The 24,580-nt window shown below is 35.6% G+C and overlaps 1 protein-coding gene across 3 annotated transcripts in view; it reads left to right on the top strand.

The window, feature by feature from the left end:
- The window catches only part of CADM2 (cell adhesion molecule 2), a 1,125,034-nt gene extending 1,112,458 nt beyond the window's left edge, over positions 1 to 12,576 (top strand). For all 3 annotated transcript variants that reach the window (XM_036445003.2, XM_036445004.2, XM_045584061.1), the window contains 2 exons: positions 7,431 to 7,556; positions 8,704 to 12,576. In XM_036445003.2, coding sequence (XP_036300896.1) covers positions 7,431 to 7,556; positions 8,704 to 8,822 — 245 coding nt within the window. In that variant the 3' untranslated portion in view covers positions 8,823 to 12,576. The remainder of the gene's footprint in view (positions 1 to 7,430; positions 7,557 to 8,703) is intronic.
- Positions 12,577 to 24,580: the final 12,004 nt, after the last annotated feature.

The following is a 24,580-nucleotide window of genomic DNA, read 5'->3' as shown; positions in this document are numbered from 1 at the left end:
TGACACTCACTGACTTCCAGGGGGGCAGAGAATCAGTGCAGGAGCTGCCAACTGACCGCAACTTTGTAAAGTGCCCTCTCACACTCCGTGACCCCTCAGGGGATGTTGGACTGCTTGCCTTGGCCCAATCCCTGCAGGCCAGGCTGAGGGACCCCAGTGGTGTACAGATCCATGCACCAGGTCTCTAGTACATCAATGATGAACTCACAGAAAGAGAAACTAAAAAAAAAAAAAATTCAATTTATGATTGCAACAAAAGCATAAGATATGTAAAAATAAACTTAACTAAGGAGGTAAAATACCTGTATTTAGAAAACAATAGGATATTGAAAAAAGAGACAGAGGAAGACATAAACAAATGGAAAAAATATACCACCACGTTCATCGATTGGTAGAATTAACATTATTAAAATGTCCATATTACCCAAAGCAATCTATAGATTCAATGAAATTCCCATTAAAATACCAACAGCATATTTTACAAAACAAAACAAACTCTCCAAACATTCAAATGGAATAAAAAAAGACCCCAAAGAGCCCCAACAATCTGAGAAAGAAGAACAAAGTTGGATGGATCATAATACCAGATATCACACTATTTGCAAAGCCACTGTTTTCAGAACTGTCTGGTACTGGCACAAGAAAAGACAAATAGACCAATGGGATAGAACAGAGAACCCAGAAATCTGCCCAAGCCATTATGCTCAATTAATATTTAACAAAGGAGGCAAGATCATACAATCCAGTCAAGATAATTTCTTCAATAAATGATGTTGGGAAAATAGGAAGTATGCATGTTAAAAAAAAAAAAAAGAAACTAGGCTACCAACTTAAACCATACACAAAAATAAACTCAAAATAGATAAAGGACTTAAACATAAGATAGGAAACTATAAAGTCTTAGGAGAATCCATAGACAGAAAAATATCAGACATATGTGGTAGCAATATCTTTACTGATAAAGCTCCTAGGGCAATGGAAACTAAGGAGAAAATTAACAAATGGGATTATACTATCTGATAAAAGAGCAATATGCAAATTGGCCATCACTCTGCTACACCCACAAGCCACACCCAACAGCCATGCCCACTACCAATCAGGAGTGAGTATGCAAATTAACCCAACTAAGATGGCTGTGGCCATAGAGATCAGGAGGGAGGTTAGGGTTTCCCAGACGATGGAGGAAGCCAAGTTTTCCGCACACCCTGGATGGCCCAGGCCTCCACTTAAAGCTACAAAGTTTCAATGATAGAAGATAAATAAATCCCAACAAAAATGGTAGCAGCCCCAGAGCTGGAGAGAGCAGGAGGCTAAGGTTACCCCATGAGGTGGAGGAAGCCAAGCTTCTGCAGCCCTGGCCTAGCTTGGCCTCTGCTTAAGGATACAAAGTTTCAATTATAGAAGATAAATAGCCCAAACCGGTTTTGCTCAGTGAATAGAGCCTTAGCCTGCAGACTGAAAGGTCCCAGGTTTCATTCCAGTCAAGGGCATGTACAGTGGTTGCAGTCACATCCCTAGTAGGGGATGTGCAAGAGGAAGCTGATCAATGTTTCTCTCTCATCGATCTTTCTAGCTTTCTATCCCTCTCTCTTCCTCTCTGTAAAAACTCAATAAAATATATATTAAAAAAAAGAAGATAAATAAATCCCAACAGAAATGGTTGCCACAACAGAGCAAGCAGAAGACTTGGCTCTGCTCCAGGCTACAAAGTTTCAATTGTAGAAGATAAATAAATCCCAGATACCAGGGCCTCTGCTTGAGTCACTGGGGTCATGGAATGGCCTGCAAACCACCAAAGGCCCCTTACCTAGGCTGTCCCACCCCCCAAGAAAATCCCCACCTTGATCTGAGACACCCTTCAGGGCAAACAAGCTGGCCTCCTCCCAGGTACTAGGCCTCTATCTTATCTAATAAAAGAGTGATATGGAGATTGACCATCACTCCCACATAAAGATAGCTGCCCCCATGTGTTCAAAAATGGCTACCCCCATGTGGACACAAGATGGCCACTCCAAGATGGCCAGTAGGGGAGGGCAGTTGGGAGAGACCAGGCAGGCAAGAGAGGGGTGTTGGGGGTGATCAGACCAGCAGGGGAGGGTACTTCAGGGTGACCAGACCTGTAGAGAAGGGCAGTTAGGGGCAAAAAGGCTGTCAGGGGATCAGTTAGGCATCAATCAGGCTGGCAGGGGAATGGTTAGGGGATGATCAGGCTAGCCAGCAGAAGTGATTAGGGGAAATCAGGAAGGCAGGCAGGCAAGCATTTGGAAGCCAGAAGATCTAGATTGTGAGAGGAATCCCAGATTGGAAAGGATGCAGGCTAGGCTGAGGAACACACCCATTCCCATGCACAAATTTCATGCATGGAGCCTCTATTACCAAAATAAAAAGCTTCTGCACAGCAAAAGAAACCATCAACAAACCAGCAAGAAAGTAGATGGGAAAACATATTTGCCAGTTTTATCTTCTATAAGGGCTTAATCTCCAAAATGTATAGGGTATTTATAAAACTTAACAAAAGGAAGATAATCAATCAAATAAAAAAATGGACAAAGAACCTACATAGATACTTTTTTTATAGGGTACATTATGAAGTCCAAGAGACATATGAAAATATTCTCAAACTCACTAATCATCTGAGAGATGCAAATTAACATGACAATGAGGTACCATCTCACACCTGTCAGAATGGCTATGAACAAATCAACAAAGAACAAGTGCTGGCAAGGATGTGGACAAAAAGGAACGCTCATGCACTGCTGGTGAAAATGCAGATTAGTTCAGCCACTGTGGAAAACAGTTTGGAATTTCCTCAAAAAACTAAAACTGGAACTCTCATTTGACCCAGTAATCCCACTTCTAGGAATGTATCCCCCCAAAAACAGGAATACCAATCAGAAAGATATATGTACCCCTATGATCATAGTAGCACAGTTTACAAAATATAATATTTGGAAACAGCCTAAGTGTTCATCAGCAGATTAGTGGGTTAGAAAACAGTGGTATATCTACACAATACAATACTATGCTGTGGTAAATTTTTAATTATGATCCATCCAACTTTGTTCTTCTTTCTCAGGATTGTTGGGGCTCTTTGGGGTCTTTTTTTATTCCATTTGAATGTTTGGAGAGTTTGTTTTGTTTTGTAAAATATGCTGTTGGTATTTTAATGGGAATTTCATTGAATCTATAGATTGCTTTGGGTAATATGGACATTTTAATAATGTTAATTCTACCAATCGATGAACGTGGTGGTATATTTTTTCCATTTGTTTATGTCTTCCTCTGTCTCTTTTTTCAATATCCTATTGTTTTCTAAATACAGGTATTTTACCTCCTTAGTTAAGTTTATTTTTACATATCTTATGCTTTTGTTGCAATCATAAATTGAATTTTTTTTTTTAGTTTCTCTTTCTGTGAGTTCATCATTGATGTACTAGAGACCTGGTGCATGGATCTGTGCACCACTGGGGTCCCTCAGCCTGGCCTGCAGGGATTGGGCCAAGGCAAGCAGTCCAACATCCCCTGAGGGGTCACGGAGTGTGAGAGGGCACTTTACAAAGTTGCTGTCAGTTGGCAGCTCCTGCACTGATTCTCTGCCCCCCTGGAAGTCAGGGAGTGTCATAGCTACTGGCTGGTTGGCTGGTCAGCCAGTTGGCCAGTCTCTTAGGCATATATATATATATATATATATATATATATATAGAGAGAGAGAGAGAGAGAGAGAGAGAGAGAGAGAGAGAGAGAGAGAGAGAGAGAGAGAGAGAGCGCGCCATGAATTTCCGGATGTCAATTTTGTGTCTTGCTACATTGCCAAATTCATTTATTAAGACTAGTAGTTTTTTAATTGCACTCAATGGAAAAAAATAATAAAATAAAAATAATGTATGCATACAAAGTAAAAACATTTTACAAGATGTCTAAAAATAATTATTATACTAAGTGAAGAAAATAAGAACTTTTTGTTGTCAGTATTATAAAAAAATTAAAAAACATCTACTAAGCACAGAATGGGTTAAACAGAGAGCAGAGTTAAACCAAAGTCACAATTGATAAAGACCTTTTGGAAGGAATGAGAAATGGCAGAAAATGAAATAAACTAAAAGGAGGATAAACATGGAAAATATAATTAAATCAAAATGTAAATTGATAAAATCATTTTAAAATAGGATGGAGGGAATGATATATACACAACATAAAATATGGAGTTTCTACCAGTGCACAAATTGAATTCCAAAGAAGAAATTAAAAGAATAATTATTCTTCAAATTTGGAGTAGAAAAAAATTTCATGAACCAAAGCAAATAAACTAATCTGATTTCTCAGTTTCCCAAAAGAATGTTTAGTTCTGAGATATATTCAGGAAATAAAATGGATATGAATTTTGACTACCTGTATTTGGGGACCTGAGCAAGAGGTGGAGTGTGAAAGTGATTCTAAAGTATCTAAGCAAGGAACACAAACAGGTAATTTAGAGGCAAGGCAGGTTTATGTTTGGCCCCTCTCACCTGTTTTGTTTGTTTTCAGATTTACAGCCAATGCCAGAAATTTAAAAAAATTCAATAAATATATAATAGAAAGCTAAATTAACAATAGCTCCTATAACAGATTAACCAATTAATGCTCATTGTTTTTTAGTAACAGCCCGCCCCCCATTCTTTTAAAGCATTTCAATTCATATATTCTTAGTTGGGTAATTTCTTCCAGGTGGAGATTTATTGACCCATTACCTTATTCTTGTGGCTCTCTTATTTATTTTATTTTTTCTTTTCTTTCTTGTTGAAAGTATTAGATATCTCGTTTGCTTGTTTCTTTGTTTATTTTCCCATTGACCTGGGGAACCCCTCCTTCCCAGGCCTTCACCACTCTATTGTTTGTGTGTATATACGCATGTTCCCGAGTTAATCACTCCCCATGCTCCCACCTCCACCTTCTCTTCCATATTATTCTATACCTTTGGGTCTATTTTGTGCATCTGTTTATTTTGTTCATTAGATTTCACATATAAGTGAGACCATGTGATACTTGTCTTTCTCTCTCAGCTTGTATCTCCCGAGATTGCTCAGCAGGATTACATGTCTGGGCTTTCATTCAATTGCCTAGAACACAAATCACATGGTTACATTCAATTGTAAGAGAGATTGGAAATGTTTAGATCTGTGAACTGAAAGAATAGGAAACGAGTTTGTTATCAGCTAGAAATCTCTGCTCCAATATACCCTTCTGATCACCAAATATTTGTTCATGTTTGTTCCCTCACACAAACCACTGTCATTCCCTATCCAAATAGACAAGCCAGTATAACCAACTCAAAGATGAAGATCACTGATATGTTCAATGGTCTTCATCATATCTGTGTGCATTAGCTAAGGAACAAATGATCGAAAGACTAATGCTCCTCTCCAACCATATACAAAACACAGTGTTAGAACTGAGTCAAGAGGGGTGGGAGTGCTTTTCAAAAATCTTTATAGTTGAGAGTATTACATATGACCCCTCCCTCCCCTTTTCCCCTTATTGCCCTCCTCCACCGAGTTCCAGCCCACCCAGGCTTTCACTACCCGTGGGCAGTGCATATATGCATGCAAGTTCTTTGAAGAACTTCTTAATATAGAGGAAGAATGGTAAACACTGAGTAGTTACTGATCCATAGCAATTATGGAAACATGCCAGACTGGCATTAAAAGATCACTCTGCCTTGGCAAAAATTACAGTTCATTGGAGAAACTGGATTCTCTTCTGTTCATTCTTTTTTACTTCCCACAATTCTATCCTATGGAAAATTCAACCCGATCAGTCATTCTCCTTGACCTCATGTGAAGTGAGGGTTTCAGAATCTGACCTTTATGGAGTCTAAATAGCTTTTATAGTCTACCTCTTGCTTCCTTTAAAATTTGGGAGTCCAAAGAATTAAGTTTCAAAAAGTCAGAGTTTTGTTTTTTTTTTTGTTTTTTTTTTTCCTATCTAGACATATGTTTTGGGGCACAGTAGTTCTATTAAAACCACAGTAGACTTCTAATCAAAGTGCCATATTTTTGTGCCTTTAACCACACTCAAGATAATTTTTTTAGGTCTATGATTATATTTCTATGGTAGAAAAACAACAACACAGAACAATCTTTGCCCATTGGTAATGCCTTTAAAGAATTATCCTATTGTTGAAAGTATTACAAATGTCCCCTTCTTTTCCCCATTGATCCCCTGCATCCCGCTCCCGCCTACCCATAGACCTTCATCACTCTATTGTCTGTGTCCATGGGTTATGCATATATGCATATAAGTTATATGGTTAATTTCTTCCCCCTCCAACCTCTCATCCTCAACTTCCCTCTGAGATTTAAAGGTATAGTTGTGAAGCCTAACTTATTTCTTTATATCTTCCCCCTCTAAACCCCTCTTTAGACTATAAGCAGCTACTATGGTGATATCTGCAACAGCTGACTTGGAAGGATAGGCCATACTTTCAAATTGTTCCTTGCTTTAGGTGCCGAGCGTTGGCAGATTTTGTGGCCCAAAGCTTCATTTCATTTTATTCCTTACTGTGTGACTTCTATAAACAGATTTCTCAGACTTTCAATATCACAATGATTGGGCTTTCTTTTGATCTCTTAGATCTCTGTTTGAAAACTGGACAGAAACTGTGCTCGTTTCTTTCCTGTAATATCTTTCTAAAGGCAGAATGTAAAAGCATATCATTAATCTGTATCTTTCCAGTCACCTCCTCTATAACTACAAGTCCAACATGCACTACATCCTCCATGCTGAGCATTCATTCACCTCCTTCTGTCAATAATACTAACACAATCAGTAGCACCCTCCTCTACAGCATACTCTCCAGGATCCTTTCTGCTGCCCCACTATCTCCTCTCAGTCTGCTCTGCTGGAAGCACTTCCTCTTTTGGGATTTTAAATATGGGAGTTTTTCAGGGCTCAGTTTTTAGACCTTTTCTTTTATCTAGACTCACTCTTCTAAGAAGTTTATCAACTTTCATAGCTTTAAATAGCATTTAAATAAAGATAAATTCCAGGTTATCATCTCCAGCTCCATCCTTTTCCATGACATAATTACATTTAAAAAATAGTATAACTGTGTTCATGTTACCAAAAAATATGCACATAGATATTTTTAGATGAAGAAGAGGAGGATCAAAAGGCATAAAACTATGCAAAATCATGAGTATGTTTATCCATTTTCTCTTTAAAGTGAAAACTCAAAAGCAACAGTGGTTGATGGGAGAAATGTTGTATCCCCAGGTATATTGTACATTATAGATACACTATACATATTTGTTGACTAGATGATTGGTGTACTACATGTTAATGAAGCATTATTTTAATAGAAATGTGGTAATTTTTAATAACTCATTCTAATGCAGATGTGTACTGTATGACTAATAACACTAACTTACACAATATTTTCTTCTCTTTGCTAGATCCCAATGCTCTGGCTGGCCAGGCTGGTCCTGATCATGCTCTTATAGGAGGAATAGTGGCTGTAGTTGTATTTGTCACTCTGTGTTCTATATTTCTGCTTGGTCGATACCTGGCAAGACATAAAGGTGGGTTGTTTTTAATAGTGTTGTTAACGTTGACACAAATATTCTAAATAATTGCTTTACCATGATATATGACTGTACGTGTGTGTGTGTGTGTGTGTGTGTGTGTGAGAGAGAGAGAGAGAGAGAGAGAGAGAGAGAGAGAGAGAGAGAGAGAGAGAGAGAGAGAGAGAGAGAGAGAGAGAGAGACAGAGAGAGAGACATCTAAATACTAAACTATTTCAAGGAATACTAAACTAAACTATTTCAGGGAATTCTCGATTCTTTTACTTAGCTGTGAAGTTAAGTTGGCTTTGTCCTGGCCAGTGTGGTTCAGTTCATTCAGCATTGTCTCATGCAGGGAGAGGTCACCTGTTCGATTCCCCATCAGGGTATGCCCGGTTGTGGGCTAGATCCCAGTAGGGCACGTGCAGGAAGCAGCTGATCAATGTTGCCTTCTCACATCTATGTTTTTTTTCTCTCTCTCCTTCTCTCTTTTCTCTCTAAAATAAGTACTAAAACCATATTTACAAACTAAATAAAATTAAGTATGCTTAGCAAAATGATGTTTAACCAAAGCCAAAGATCACAGAGTAAATCATGTCTGGAAAATCAAAAACAGAAGCAAGTTTATAATTTATTTCTATAACTGAAATTCAACTATAACATTAAGCTTTTGGTTATTGTTTTTGTTTGTAGATTTATGGACACACGTGTGGTCATTTTAGTGAGAATAATATGTGTTTCTTTTTTGTAATGGGCTAGGTAGCAAACCCTTGATATAATTTACTTTTAAATGGAGTTACCAAAAGGAATGGTGACACATTTGATGTGATCATTATCAACTGCTTAACAAAAGACCCTGATTGCTACAGCTGCATGGATCACATGGTCTGTATCCATCATTAAAGAAATCAAAGTATTCATTACCCACTCCCGCTTGGCTGTTACCTGTAGTTAACCTGGCCACAGCTTCCTCTACAAGGTTTACCTAAAAGCGGAAAGAAAGTGTGCAACTTTAGAAGGGTAAATTGTGTGGTTTATTACACCTCAGAATAATTTCTAACATGTGAAACATCTGGCATAAGTTCCTTCCTAAATCAATGCGGCTTTAATGCTGGCTATTTACCAGTCTCACTGAACTAACACATTTTTCTTCCAATACCCGCAGGAACATATTTAACAAATGAAGCTAAAGGAGCTGAAGATGCACCAGATGCTGACACAGCCATTATCAATGCTGAAGGCAGCCAAGTCAATGCTGAAGAGAAAAAAGAGTATTTCATTTAAAATGCAGGCCAAGATTCCAAGTTTTACTTACCAGGCTGGCTGCTGGAGAAAACTGGCTATCATCTTTCAGAATTCATTTCTACCATCTTCTGCTTCCTTTATTAACTTCCATACCGTACTGCTATCCGTAGCCAGTGCATACCAGCAATCAGCTGTCGAAAGCATCCTTCTTTAATTACCGTACCATTCATAATGCAGGACATTTCTTACTGCCTAAATTCCACACCATTGCTCTCTTAACATACAGTGCTTGAATATACAGCCTTAACAATGTTAATCATTTCCTTGGATCATGATAATTGAGTTGTTTTTATGCATTGAAAAATGTATGCAGAGAGTTTTGTTTTTGTTTTTACCCCTCATTTTTCACCCTCTTTAAGTCATGGACTTAGTCAGTTTGCTATCGGACAGCTTTCACAAGAAACAGGATTAGATGACGAGCTAATGTGCTTAAATTTAATGAGACATTAGAGGTTTACAGACAATATTTTCTACATGTCTCTATTCAAGGACATGCTTAGAAATATATGCCCTAGGAAACACAAATGGAAAACACTATAGTATAGCTCTGGACTGTTTGTGATATATACTGGTAAAGCTGCATCAATTTGCTATTTTAAAATATAGCATTTGATACAGGAGCCATGTGTACGAATTGTAATCATGTCATGGTATCTTATATAATTATATAGCTCCCATCATTAGGTTACTTTAGCTGTTTACCAATAAACTGTTACAAACATTTTACTGCTTTGGGAATCACAAAGATTTCATTCATTGCTCTGATTTGATTCTGTAATTTATTTGCTTCACAAGAACTCACCTTCTTAAACAAAATTGAAATATCCATAGGGCACAATTTTGAAACATTTTAGTATCTGTATATAGTGCATATAATAAATCCAATTACACATTATTTGATACATATTTAACTTTTTGGCTGTAGGTAATTCAATCATAAGTAAGCATTTTCTAATGCCCATTATATCCCTTTAGATATTACTTAAACCAATATTAAAGTAGATAACATGTATTAGTATTTTGTCTGTATGTCCTAGCACTGTTCAACAACAAATTTTTCTAGTTCTTGTTAATTTTTATTTGTTATACAATGGAAGCACAATGTTATAAGGAAAGGTAATTTTAAGCTAACAACCAGTGCACAGCCTCAGGTTTTAAATTACAACCACAATAGAATAACCTAAAAATAAACTCTTCGTTTGTTAAAATTTTACAAATTTTCATTTGGCAGTTCCAGAGCTGCTTGCCTATGTTGGTTTGCCAAAAAGAAGTGTTTAAGATATGTTTTCTGTATAAATGAACTAATTCTTTATATTAAATTCCTGTCTATGCATTTTGAGGTACAAACTTATGAAACAATGAGTGATAGAGAATTTCTGCCATTCTTTTACCTCGAAGGTGAAAGTCTCTTTCTCTGGATTATTTCTGAATTTTGGTGTATTTAACCATTAAGAAATGCTGTATTCTTAAATATGACACAGAGTTATCTAAAGTTATATTATTTCTTCAAGTAAATAACAATATTGTTAGATTAGTTCTCATTACATTTGTTATTTGCTAAAGATTAAAAATCCAGTTAGGTAAAAATTATTTTCCCATTTACAAGCATTGCACCTTTAAGAAGAAAACAAATATGATAATACGGAAGTTATACTTGTGATGTCAAAGCATGATGTCCTATGGTTTTAAAAATATCTTGGAATTCATATGGGGGAAATGAGAATGTTCAAGTACGACATAAAGTGTTAATATCAAATGGAAGACAAGGGTGCTGTATCTTAGATTACTTATCAAAAAAGTTTAAATTCTTTAAAGATGTTTGAATTTTAAATTGTTTTTTTTTATTGTTGAAACATTTATCTTGTTGATTTCTTACAAAAGAAAAAGGATGATGTCAGTCAAGCAGCACTTTTTCAGAATATACAGAACATAAATAATATGATGTGGTTGAGTGTTAACATAATAAATCATATACAGTATGACATTTTAAGGAAATAAGTCTGCATTGATGTGATTGCATGCTTGTTTTTACAGTTCAATTCATACCATCTGTGGAAAAATGCAATAATATGTTAATATAGTGTGGTAGTTTGAGAGAATCCGGTAGGTGCTACTAGACACATTGAAACTAGAATAGGTTTATAAACTGTTCATCTATTTCAACGCATAACTTTTAGAAAGAATCCACAAAGAAAAATTCATCCTGTTAGAAAAAATGAAAAGGTTCTTATTGCAGAAGTTATATAAACTACATCATCAATTACTATTTAAAGCCCAATTTCAGGATGCACTTACAAAATTGCTACTCTTTATGGATGTATTTACATCTCTCTTCATTTCATCTATATTCTACTTTGCTCCAACTGCTAAATTGTTCCCATTATTTAGAACACTGTAAAATTAGGGATCCATTTCAAGATTTTTGATTAATTAATCCTTTGGAGTAATGTAGAAAATCATTAGAAGTATTAAAAAGAAACTAACTAACTGGTATATTATGATTTCTGGGTTTTAATCAAACATTTTGCCAGTTCAATAGATAAATTTGAATTAGTATTGTTTTTAGTTACTGAAAAAAATAGCAAAGGAATTATATTTCCCAATTTTAAAAATTATTTTATTTCCACCAAACAAAATAAATAAAATATAACAGCTGCTTATTTCTATAAAATTTAAAATAAAATGAAATAACATTTTTAAATGGACCCATGTTAATTGCAACATATGAAATATGCACACTCATACCCACAGAGCCAAATTCTGTCTCTGCTTAGTGAGCATAATAGCTATGGAACACACACACACACACACACACACACACACACACACCCTAGTAGGATATGAACATTATTTTTTACCCAAAGTAGCTATTCTCTGCCAGTGTACTGTTTACAATGTAAAATGGTTGTCCTTCATCAAAAAAGTATAAGCAGTATTTTTCTTTATTTCCATTTTTGAGTGCCCTAGATGGAACAATTATCAAGATTAGGAAGAAAAAGAAAAGTTTGTGAGTCCAAGAACAAAGACAGAGAGCATGAGCAGAGTATTGAGGCATGTGTGGGTGTGTTTAAGTTCATGTGTGTGAGAGGAGAAAGACATTGATTGATTGATGATTGACTTCAACTTGTTTTCTTTAACAGAGAATTCAAGAAGCAGTTTAAGGAACCTGATATTGGCATTTAAACTAGAAACTGGATGATCTGATATTGATTCAAGAAGCTTAATCTTTCATTGAAACCCCACAATTAAAATAAATAAATAAATAAAAACAGAGAAAGAAAACTTCCTCCTAAATATGGCAAAGAAGCTAACACTTCATTTATTTTTATTTTTTGTAAAAAATATATAAATATCTCAATTAAAAGACAAGTTCACGTGTAGTTATTTACTCATGACTGTAATAGCATTGAGATACCATATAGGCACATGTACAGCAGCTGTGACAGTGACGGTTCTTCCATGTAATATAGCAGTTATCGTGTGATATAGTGCCACTTATTGCAAAGTGTTACCAAGGGGAACATTTAAAACATTTTTCCTTTTTCTTTGGCCTTAAAGAATAATTTAATAAATGATAAATATGAAATTTTACATTAGATTTTTAACTGTGGAGAAATGGAAAACTTCATATCTTACTACAACTTACTGGTCATATTACTAATTACTCAGAGCCCTCTATAAATGCCCAATATTATCCCCCTTTGCAAGTGTAACCTGTGATAAATATACAAAACAAAATGGACAAACAAAAATCTGTCAATGACAGCTGAAATAAATAAAACACCTAATAACAATTATTGAGTAATGCTTTTTTTAAGTGGCACAAAGTACACACTAAAAACTATGCAAAATATAGGTAACTACAGTGTACGTACATGTAAGTATCTTGTACTTGCTGTGTATGGATGTTTGAAACCCATGTAATTATAATATGCATTTTGAATATTGGGAAAGAGGAAATATTAGTGTAGATAATAGAATTTCTTTTGAAATATACACTGGCAATATTGAAATATACTCAGTGCAATATCTGCAATTCAATTGCTGGATACTTAATGCAGAGGGACTTAAAGAATTTTCCAGGAGATCCAAAAGGTTGCTAATCTTCACCTTCTACATGCTAAATCATTAATTTAAAATATAACTGCCTCAGTGGCACATTACGTTTTTGTTGTTGTTGTTGTTTTGTTTTGTTTTTCCTAATAATTAATGTAACACAATAAAATTATTTGGCTTAGTTTTAGCCTTACTGGAGAGGGAAAAAATTGATTTATATCTAATTCAATTTAGAATTTTTAAACTTTCTTTGAAATGTGTGTATGTTTAATGAATTGTGACACCCTTATTATAAGTACAAATTATTTAATCAAATACACAGGTTACCTTTAACAGGTAAAGTCACTAAATTTCATTAGAATTTTTTTATCTTTGTTTTTTTTAAAATTTATTTCTCCCTTTCTCTCCCTATTCTACCCCAAACATGCCCTTTGCACTTATATCCTTTGAAAGGCAATGGATTGAAAGTTAAAAGATTATAAACTGATCTAAGGGGAACAAAATATAAGAATGGGTTCTAAACTCATCAGCATTATCAATATTGAATGCAATCATTATTGAATACAGCTGGTAAGTTCTCTGCCATGCATACCTATGATAACCCTTCTACCTCTCACTTTTAACATGGGCTATGACACTTCAATACAAATAGAAGAAAAGATGATTTAAAAGATATCCCAGGAAGCATTCTTTAGGGGCTCTTGTAACAGTCTGCTCCCCACACCCGGGAATTCTCAAAAGCCAACTTGTTTTAGTGTATTCAGGGTTGTATGGATCTGCATTTGTTTTCCTTTTCTATTATTAACTTTTTCTGTAGGCAAAATATTGCAACTATAAAAGGACAGATCTTCTCATGCCTATTTAATATTTCAATGTAATATCTTTGTGTTGATTTATTAAAATAATTTAAATGGCAACACTTTGTAGTTCAATCTATTTATTTAAATTTAAAATGCAATTTCTTTGTGAGTAATACTATGCTTTTAAGTAAAACTTTATAAATATAATTTATTTTCCCAAGCAGTGTTATCTATGTGAGACAAAATTTTAAGCATTTAAGATTGCCTCCATATTAACAAATAACCTCTAAATAATGAATGCAAAGTATTGCCACAGTGTCCATTTTATTTTGTGTGCACAGACATATGAAATTTTCAAATTATGTAATTTAATTATTCTAAAATGAAATGAACATTTAAAAGCAGATCTTCCTCTAGAAAAAAAATGAATATGAGAATAAAATCAAATTATGACCCCAAATCTGTAATATATGCTTGAAGTCTAAGATGTTTCTATGTTATATGGTTATGTTATAAATACTATTTGATCCTATCTTTATAATCTCTTCCATATATGTGTATATATGTATATATATTTATATACTTGTATATATATATATATATATATATATATATATATATATATATACACACACACACATATACTAGTATAGGTATATGCTAGTTACAAGAAATGTATGGTTATTTGGAAGAGAATGGGCCCAAATGTGAAAAAGATGTAAAAAAACAAAAACAATAAACCCACTATTTCCCCTCTATGAAATATGCTGTATATTTCAAAAGAAGACAAGTTAAAAGATATTTGAAGATTGCAGGGGCAAAAGAAAAATCTACCAGGGCTCAGCACTTAAGCACTTTTCCTACATCCAGGGTCAGAACAGCAGTGATTCCTACACGGACTTTCAAGTGCGGTCTCATCGCCACAGTACACTTCTCTTACACACAGTACTGTCAACCTCAGATGTTTTCTTTCTTCAGATGCTTTTCTTTGTACACGATACTAGTAGTCACTTTTCTCGTTAAATTTGCTGATGGTGAAAGTTATATGCAATAAAATATTTGATGATTGAAAGCAGTGTTTACCAGTTGGTTAGAAAAAAACTATAAAATGTAAACTGAATTATCTCTTTATCCTTTTTGCTTTTCTCTGTGTTTCTAATGTACTGAAGGACTCTCATAAATAGAAAAATAATTTAGACATTTTTTTCAAAACTAGTACTCTTCCTCCTTTTAAATGTATAAAATGTTAAGCTCTTTACAATTTTTTAACTGTAACTGTTGTACCTATTGTAGATTCAATGATGCAATTAAGTAGTAACCCAAGGATGTATGAGTTTGGGATTACTAATCCATTTTCTTCATATTCAGTTCACATCAGTATTTGTGAATTGGTTGTTTTGCTTTTCATTCAACCAAAAAATATTCCCTCAAGAAAGCTCCATTTTTATCATAAATATTTAAATACAACCAACATTGAAACAAGTCTGCCATGTTAAAAATAACTTAAAGACTTATCTCTAAAAATTGTATTTAATAAATGCAGGTGTCCCCAGTGATGTGGCTTCAAAAATAAAATGTTCTATTTATATGATATGAAATTCATAACTTTTGGATGGGTATATTTATGGCAGCATAAAAATTATGTGCTATAAAGAAGATCCATACAAATCAAGCATATTGCACAGTTATTGAATCTGCTGTTATCATTAATGTTTTCAAAAAACAAAATGCATATTGTAATATTGGGTACATGACACTTGCATGTTGATATGCCTATATACTCACAAAGTATTCAATGTGTACTTAGTGGCACTTAAAATATGTCATGTACAACCCTTACAAACATTCTTACAGGGTTTTCATTTGCAATTCATCTATCAGTAAAGCCTTGTTAGGAAAAAAAAATTGCCCAATATATATGGAAAATAAAATTTGAATTTTAGTTATCTGTTGGACATTACTGAATTGTCTATGCATTTAGTTTATTTTATTAGAGTTAAAAATAGACATTGAAAGATGGAACTTTCTTTTTACCCACTGACAATTTATTAAAGATTTACAAGACATATTCCTTTATTCCAAACACATTATTTTCTATATTTAGTTCAAATTGCATACATCATTCACTTATTTTAGATATCCTCAAGGATGCCCATTTTTCTTTTAAGTTTCTAAATGGAAGTTTTAAAAATTAAGCAGTAGTAAAATAAATGTTATCTTATTTGTACATTTTGTACTTTCTCCTTGGAATATATGAACCTTGTAATATGCTAAGGGTTAAAAAATGTTGCTGACTTAGGGAACTTTGCTTGAGATTGCCAAAATTTCAAAATTCTGTAATTTTACATTCACTTATGTCTGTTTACTAATGTTGACTATGAACAGAATAAAAAATACCTACACCTATATCTTTTATAATTTCCACACTCTAACTAGTATTATATAATCCAACTACCTAAAATAATACATTCAATAATATATTCATCCTAAGTTTATACTAATTAAATTTGAGATAAGCTTTTAAATTTATGGAGGATTTTCTTTGTGTCTTTGGAAGTTCACTTACCATAAGGTATTTTATAGTCTACTTTAAATAACAGATTTTGTTATACAGGGTAAGCCAAAGGCTGTATAAGAATTAGTGTCATTTGGGTCTGATATTTGTGTTAGACCATGAAATATTCCATTAAAACTTATCTGTAAATACAAAGCAAGATTTTGTTTCTGGTTTATTTTGTTAAGTAACATTATATTTAATTCAGTTTTTTCTTAACAAAAGAAGCCCTGTGATACATGTTAGCAAATCTGATATTGTATTGAACATCAAATTCAATATATCTTAAAGAAAATTATAATGTTTGAAATAACACATTCATAGACACTATTTTTTTTATGATAGCCCAAATGTCCACTCTTATTCATCTCCACACTCATATGCATACCACAAGACATCCATGTTTTCTAGATAAATCAATTGGATGAGTTCATGATGACATTGTTATTTCTGTCAAAATATTTTTGACTTTTCTTTAATCAAAGAGGCACACTGGAAATTCTACTTAATATAATTCACTAAAGCATTAAGTCTAGGTGATCATAATAATTGCATAGTACTTTCACTCTAAGACAGAGACTTCATTACATGACAATCCTGGGATAAAAATGCTAAAAATAACTGCACACCACTTTAAAATAAGAAGTTACAAGGAATAGATGATAGATGATAGATAGATAGATAGATAGATAGATAGAGATGATAGAGATAGAGATAGAGATAGAGATAGAGATAGAGATAGAGATAGAGATAGAGATAGAGATAGATAGAGATACTAGAGGTCCAGTGCATGAATTTGTGCACCAGTGGGGTCCCTTGGCCTAGCTTGTGGGATCAGGCTGAAACTGGCTCTCAGGCATTCACTGAGGGGCCCTGATTGCCAGAGGGTGCAGGCCAGGCTGAGGTACCCCACCAGTACATGATTGGGAACAGGGAGGGACACTGGAGGTTGTCCTGCCATGGAGGAATGGTGGGAGGGCTCCAGGGGATGTCTGGCCCATCTTGCTCAGTCCTGATTGGCCAGACTCCAGCAGCAAGCTCATCTACTTGTAGGAGCGTCTGCCCCCTGGTGGTCAGTGCACATCACAGCAAGCAGTTGAGTGACCAGAGCATTTATTAGCATATTATACTTTTTTGGTCAAACAGCCAACTGGACAATGGGACACTTAGTATATTAGGCTTTTATTATATAGGATATACATATATATGTAAATATTTTCATACAGGAGATATATGGTGATAAAAACATTAAAAATAAATAAGTGAAAGACTGTTTAAACTAAAAATAAATAAACCAGTAAATATTAAAAATGAAAAAATTCAAACCATACTTAGTTTTGAGAAATGTAAGGGTATTCCCTTCCCTTCTAATGATTTATATCCTAGAAAATAATATGTATAATAAATATATAGAAAATTTTTAAGGGGTAAAGCAGCTTTCTGTGTGCATTTTAAATGCTACTTATTGCTGCTCTACATTGCATGTTTTGCATGTTACTTAATCATAACATAACTATTTAACACCTACTATAGGTATATCAAGTCAGCCCCCTCATGAACCTGAATACAGCGTTCTATGCCCAGACCTTCAAAACTCATTAATAAATTATCCTTCAAAAAAAAAATAAATAACCATTTTCTACATTTTTGATATTCTTGTACTGGAGGGAGGAACGAGGAAATTCTACTAATAAAAGTGGAATCAAATGAACAAAATAAACTGAAGAACTAAATAGAAGTGGAGACATGTGCACATGAAACAGATTGACAGATGTGAGAGTGGAGGTGATTGGGGCAGATGGGATGAAATAAGTGAAGAAATTAGCCAGATAGCATATATGAATAGCCCATGAACACAGAAAAAGAATGTGGTGAGGTCCAGAGGGAGGAAGAGGGTTGGGTGAAGATGAACAGAGGGGGGATGAAGATGGGAGACATTTGTAATAATGTCACAATAAAAATAAAATGTAAAAAATACATAGCTAAATAAATAAATGAAGTATAATTATGAAAGGGGTATTCCAATTTAACCAATCTGAAAAACAAACATTTAACTTATCTTTCAACCACTATTCATGGTCTCAAATGTGATCAATATTTCTCTCTGAAGATTCTCTGTATTGATTTTTAAAAATAGATATGAATAATAAGCTAATACTTTATTGGGCCAGAAAATTTAGGGGATTAATTTATCTTCTAAAGAGTGCCATAACAATGTTCAGAATCAGTACATTATTAAACATGTGAATAGCATGTGTCCTGCACATATTATCAAAAATGTAATGTGTTTTGTCTTTCTAAACCAAATCCTTACACAAATGGAGGGTGCATATGACATGTGCACATGAAAAATTTAAGGAATATGTTTTCCCATAGATTTGAGTTGGTATACAATAACAATACGGTATATACAGTCCTCTTAAACTAATAAAATAGCACTCATAGAACAGCATAAGATTTAAGAACATCTACACTAATAAAAGAGAAACATGCAAATTGGCCATTACTCTGCTACACCCACCAGCCAATCAGAGTGAGTATGCAAATTAACTCAACAAAGATGGCAGTTAACTTGCACATTCAGGCACAGAGTGAATACTGAAGACAGTGTAGAAGGAGGAGGGAGGTAAAGCAGAAAGTGGGGCAGTGGTGTGTAGCCAGAGGGAAAGTGCAGGGCAGCAGGAGGCTGTGGGAGGGAAGCCTGCCTCAGCGGGGGTAGCTCTCTTCTCTGCTTTTCTCAGGCCACTAGAAGCCCTATTCTTGCAGGAATCTTCCTGCAATGGGCCTCTAGTTAAATTAATAAAATGGATACGTCAGAAAGATATGTATTTTATTCCCAAATTAGGAGATTATCAGAATGAGAAAATTTGTTTCAATGTGTTTGATAAAAAATTATTAAAAGAAAATTGGGAATTTTCTGAAGATAATTTGTATCTACGATATTTAGCAATTTATCTAAAGGGAATACTTCCTAATACCCTTTATTCAGAGATCGGAGAAACTTTGTGAAATGGAATCTCAAAGGGTCAACTGTTCCACAAAATCTGAAGGCTCCAGGGCTAGTGGAAGGGCTAGCTTTCGGGATCTAAGGAATCCCATTTAACCCACATATTCTACCAATTACATGTCCATTTGCTTTACTAAAGTAACTCTTTAAAATTGGATCTGTTTTCATAAACATACAAACTTAATTAATTTTGCACCTTTTGCTCTAAATTGAATCCTATGCTTCAGGATATTTTCTGCTCCTTAGCAGTGAATAACATATAATGCATCATGTGATACCAATGTCTCTTCTTTGACATGTATGTGTCATAGAAATCATTCATATATATTTTTAAAATATATTTTTATTGACTTCAGAGAGGAAGGGAGAGGGAGAAAGAGATAGAAACATCAATGATGAGAGATATAATCATTGATTGGCTGCCTCCTGTATGCCACCTACTGGGGATTGAGCCCACAACCGGGGCATGTGCCCTTGACTGGAATCAAATCTGGGACCCTTCAGTCCCCAGGCGACATTCTATCCACTGACCAACCAGCCAAGGCAAACTCATTAATATTTTGAATCAAATTTTGCTTCCAGATTTTTCTGCTAATCTGATGGAATCATGTAAAATAGGACATGCACATAGTACTTTGATTAGAAATAAGGGTACATTTTAAGCCTGACCGTGATCTCCAAGCTAAGAATCTGCCTATAGCCTTCACTAAAAACATCGCATTCCCAGCTGTGCAAACATTTCTAATTCATTTTGGCTTTCTTGTAACCTGTCGTTAACTACAATATTGATACTACGATATCAGAATATCACTCTCCTTCCCCTTTCTTAGAATACTGCCCCTAAAACCCTTGGAACCTCTAGAAATTATAAATGTGTGTTAGTGTGCTAAGAGATGACTGGTGCCTGGAGGTTTCTGGATATTCTCAGGATGGAGGTTAATTGTGTGAGGAAACAACCTTGAGATTAAAGGGTTGAAACTTTTAGGCCAACCCCTGACCTCTGGGAGGGGAGAGGGAGCTGGACAGTGAGTTAATCACTGATAACCAAATATTTAATCAATCATGCCAATGTAATGACAAAAATGTCCCTGAAGTATAGGGATATTAAAAATCCCTGAAGTATGAGGTTTCAAGAGCTTCCTGTTTGGTGAATACAAGGAGATGCTGAGAGGGTGAGAACTGGGAAAGAGAATATAGCAATGGCCCACTTCCTCCATACCTGCGATATGCATCTCTTCCATCAATTGTTCCTGAGTTATATCCTTTCTAACCTAGTTTTTCTGAGTTCGCAGGGCTGTTGTAGGAGATTATCAAAACTGAGGAGGGTGTGTGGAAACTTGATTTGTAGCCAAGTCAGAGAGAAAGTGTAGGTAACCTGGGATTAGCAGTCTCACCGCCCTTAACCGGTGGGGGCTGCACTCATTCCAGGAAGTCAGGATCAGAATTGAGTTAAACTATAGAGTATGCATCTGGTGTCATAAAATTGGTTCATGTGGGAATGTTCTCCACCACCTCCTCCCCAACACACACACACACACACACACACACACACACACACACATACACACACAGATTCAGAGCGAGTAGTGTGCTTTTCCCACTTTCTGATTCCCTAACTTCAAATACTTTCTGCTTCTCCAAAGACAAGAAGAAATATCATTTCTCCAATAGAAGATAATTTTGAAAAAATTCTTAGGAACTAGAACCATGTTTTACAAGAGAAAGCTGGTGTTTAAGAGGTCACATATATGCCGCTTTAGTAAAAGAGCCAGGTTGGAACACACATCTAACTACTGAGCTCCATTGCCTCTCATTGGGGAATTTTCTGCCACTGGAAACACAGGTCAGATTGCTGGTTCCTGACATTGTGGGGCATTAGTGGCCGTGTTCTTCCATCACAGGCATGATCTGTACTGCACGAACCTTGGAGTCACCACTGCTAATTTTTATGAGTCTGAGCTTCTCTTAGTGCCCTCACAAATAAATGATTAAAATACAATAGCGATGTGAATTGTGCTTAAGGTGGTTACTGACAGGAAGTAGGAACCTAACCAGATATTTATTTATTTTTAATGGGGGTTTATAGAGGAGAAAGGGACAGTTTGGGAACAGGGTAATTCATGTAGGTTAGAACTGAACAAAAGAGTTTTGGCCACTCCAGAGGAGCATCAAGATGTTGGGAAGGGCATAGGGAAAATAAATGCATTTTTCCAATTTATTTTACAAATTGATTGGATGCTAGAGCCAAAACTCCTGAAATATCTGTGGAAATTATCTTAGCATAAATGGTCAATCCCCAACATTACAATCAAACTAAAGCAACAATCTCAATTTTTTGAAGAAGAAAAAAAGTCACATTTTGTCAAATGTATAATGTGAATATATTTCAATCCAACTATTGTATAGCTAGGGGTCTGATTAAATTTATAATCTCAAGCAATACCAGAAATTATGTGGGGTGACTTGTTAATTGAAGCTTTCTATCAGGGCTGGCTTCATGGGTGGATGAATAGTGGAACTGCACAGGACATCACACCACAAGGGGCCTCCTGTTTGGGGATTCATTCCCTTCAGTGGCCATTTTGAAGTTTTTATAGTTTTCCTTAGAAATTGTTTTGTAAGTGAAGTCCTCTGGGGTGATGGAGCATGTACTTGGGCTTGGAGCATCAGCCCACCTGTGATTCTGCCCCTCACCAACTGTGGAGTTTCAGGGCGGACCAGGAATCTGTGAGAGTCTGCACTCACCTGATGCCCTAACAAGTGCTACATTAAATGTCAAATAAAATCCAGGACTACAGGTTGACTGAGACAGTATGGGAAGAAAAAGGATTTTGTTGTTGCTATGTGTTTTTTAAACATATCAACAAGTGAATCTAAAAAGCAAGTGAATAAAAAAATCTGATGAGTAGAATGGACTGGTGCATATAATAGAATTAGGGGCATAGAAAGGGAGTGGACTGGCAATTCTCAGGAGGAAGGGAGTGTGAGAGATATGGGAAGAGAATGGACAAAAATTTTATACCTATGGACGAAGACAGTAGCTGGGGTGGGGTGGGGAATTAGGTGCAGGGGAGCTATTGGGGGTGGGGGGAAGCGGGACATCTGTAATAATATGAACAATAAAGATTTATTTAAAATAAAAAAAAACACAAAGTATCAGGTCTTTGCTTTGCACAGAACCTTACAAATTAAGTAGCAGAGTCCCCTCTTCCGTTTTAATAATATAGCAAACATATATTATTTCAAGTTATCTTCAGAATGACATTGGCTTATCTTCAAATGCTTTGGTTTAATGTGTGTGTGGTAGGATATGGAAATATTATCCTTTTTTTTTTGGTTAAATATGTTATAAATTTTTCCACTTCTCTCTTTCAGGAGAGACATACAGGTCATGTTGCAGGTTCAAAATCTTAAGGCAAAAGTTACTTGAAAATTAAAAGTTACTTGAAAATTAACATTTTCAGTCTTTTCTTTTTCAGTCCTAATGTCAATGTGAACAGTGAAACAACTACAAAATTAAAAGCTGGTATATTCTTTTGAAAATAAATAAACCAAATCACATAAATAAAACATATGGCCCATACTAACTTAAGTTATTTAGAGAAGGGATTTGGTAATCATCCTACTTAATAATAGAGTAATATGCAAATTAACCACCACTCCACTACACCCACAAGCCATGCCCAACAGCCAGAGTGAGTATGCAAATTAACCCAACAAAGATGGAGATTAATTTGCATATATGGAGGGAGGGAAGAGTGAAGACAGAACACAGCATAGAAGGAAGAGGGAGGGAAAGTGGACAGCAAGGCGGCTGTGGCTGCTGAAGGGTAAGCACTGCCAGCATCTGCAGGGCAGGGTGGGGCAGGGTGAGGTGCGCAGCAGTGGTGTGCATGGGCCACAGAGGTGGCTGCAGTAGGAGACCGTGAGGGTGGCAGGGGTGGCAGGTTGAGTGGGTCAGGTGGAGCATGCAGCAATGGTGGCAGCAGTGGCGGGTGAGGCGGGTTGGGAGTGTGGGGCAAGGGGCACAGCAGTGGTGGCAGTGCTCCCGACAGGCTAGGGGTGTCGAACTCAATCAGAGAAGGGGCCAAAATCTAAATCCAGCCTAAATCGCGGGCGGAATGGTTTACTGAACAGTCATAAACTGTCATTGTGATGGAAACGCAGCGGAGTGCAGTGATGACAGCGCGGTGCGGGCCACATTGCAAGGCCTGGCGGGACGGATTTGGCCCGCGGGCCTTGTGTTTGACACATGTGGTGTAGACTGTGGTAGCAGTGGCTGTGGGCACAGTGGGGGCTGTTGGGATGGACGGGGCACGCCCCACTCGTCCCTCCCACCTTGCCCCACCTGCCACAGTGGGACAGGTGTGTGGGAGGGAGAGAGGTGGTGGTGGTGGGAAGCCCTCCGGAAGTCTTGCAAGAATATTCCTGCAACAGGTCACTAGTTTTAGATAATTTTCTGAAGATAATTTAACATGACAATTGGAGTGCCCAAAAATATTTTAAAAAAGCCAACTAGTGATAATAGATTTAAAAGATTCAATAATAGTTATTTTTATATTTATATTTGAGAACCATATGACATTTATTTTCATTTCAGATTATAATCCCTGTGTTCTAAGAAGAGTCCCAACAATGAGCAATTCAAACTATTATCATTGACCTTGTTGAAATGCAAATCAGGTTTCTTTTATTCCCTGATTAGAACATTTCAATAACATCCACTATTTTCAGATAAAATCATATACACTCATCTTTCTAATTTAATCCTGCCTCTCCATATAATTTAGACTCTAATTATTTCCTCTATTTATATCCCATTATCCAGTTTTCTTAAAAATCTTGCATGTAATGAGTTCTTCATGTTTCCTCATTTATTAAAAAGGAATTTTTAATCACTAAAAGATATCAGCAGGAGGTATAACACTGAGTATATCAGACATTGCCTCTGTCTTTATGTCACATATACCATAGGGAAGAGAATGAGCATTAGCAAAATATTCACAAAAATTATATATATTTTCTAATTCTGATAAATGTGGTATATATGTATGAAATGCTATAAAAATAGAAAGTCTCACCTATTGAGGCAAACTGATCTGAGGAAGAAGTATCTGACATGATATGTGGGTGAGTTGATTGGTGTTAACCAGGTGAACATAAGAAGAAAAAATATTAATGAGGCGGAGGAAGCAGCAAATGTTAAGAGCTAAGGTGGCTTCATTATTTTGGTAAAATAAAAAAGATGCTGGAGCAGAATTACATGGCATTTTATTTATATTTGTACCTATCACAAGGCATGGTTTCTTGCACAATCAGT

The sequence above is a fragment of the Pipistrellus kuhlii genome, unplaced genomic scaffold (assembly GCF_014108245.1).
Source record: "Pipistrellus kuhlii isolate mPipKuh1 unplaced genomic scaffold, mPipKuh1.p scaffold_m20_p_2, whole genome shotgun sequence".
NCBI lineage: Eukaryota > Metazoa > Chordata > Mammalia > Chiroptera > Vespertilionidae > Pipistrellus > Pipistrellus kuhlii.
This window is presented reverse-complemented; position numbering and strand designations above follow the sequence as displayed.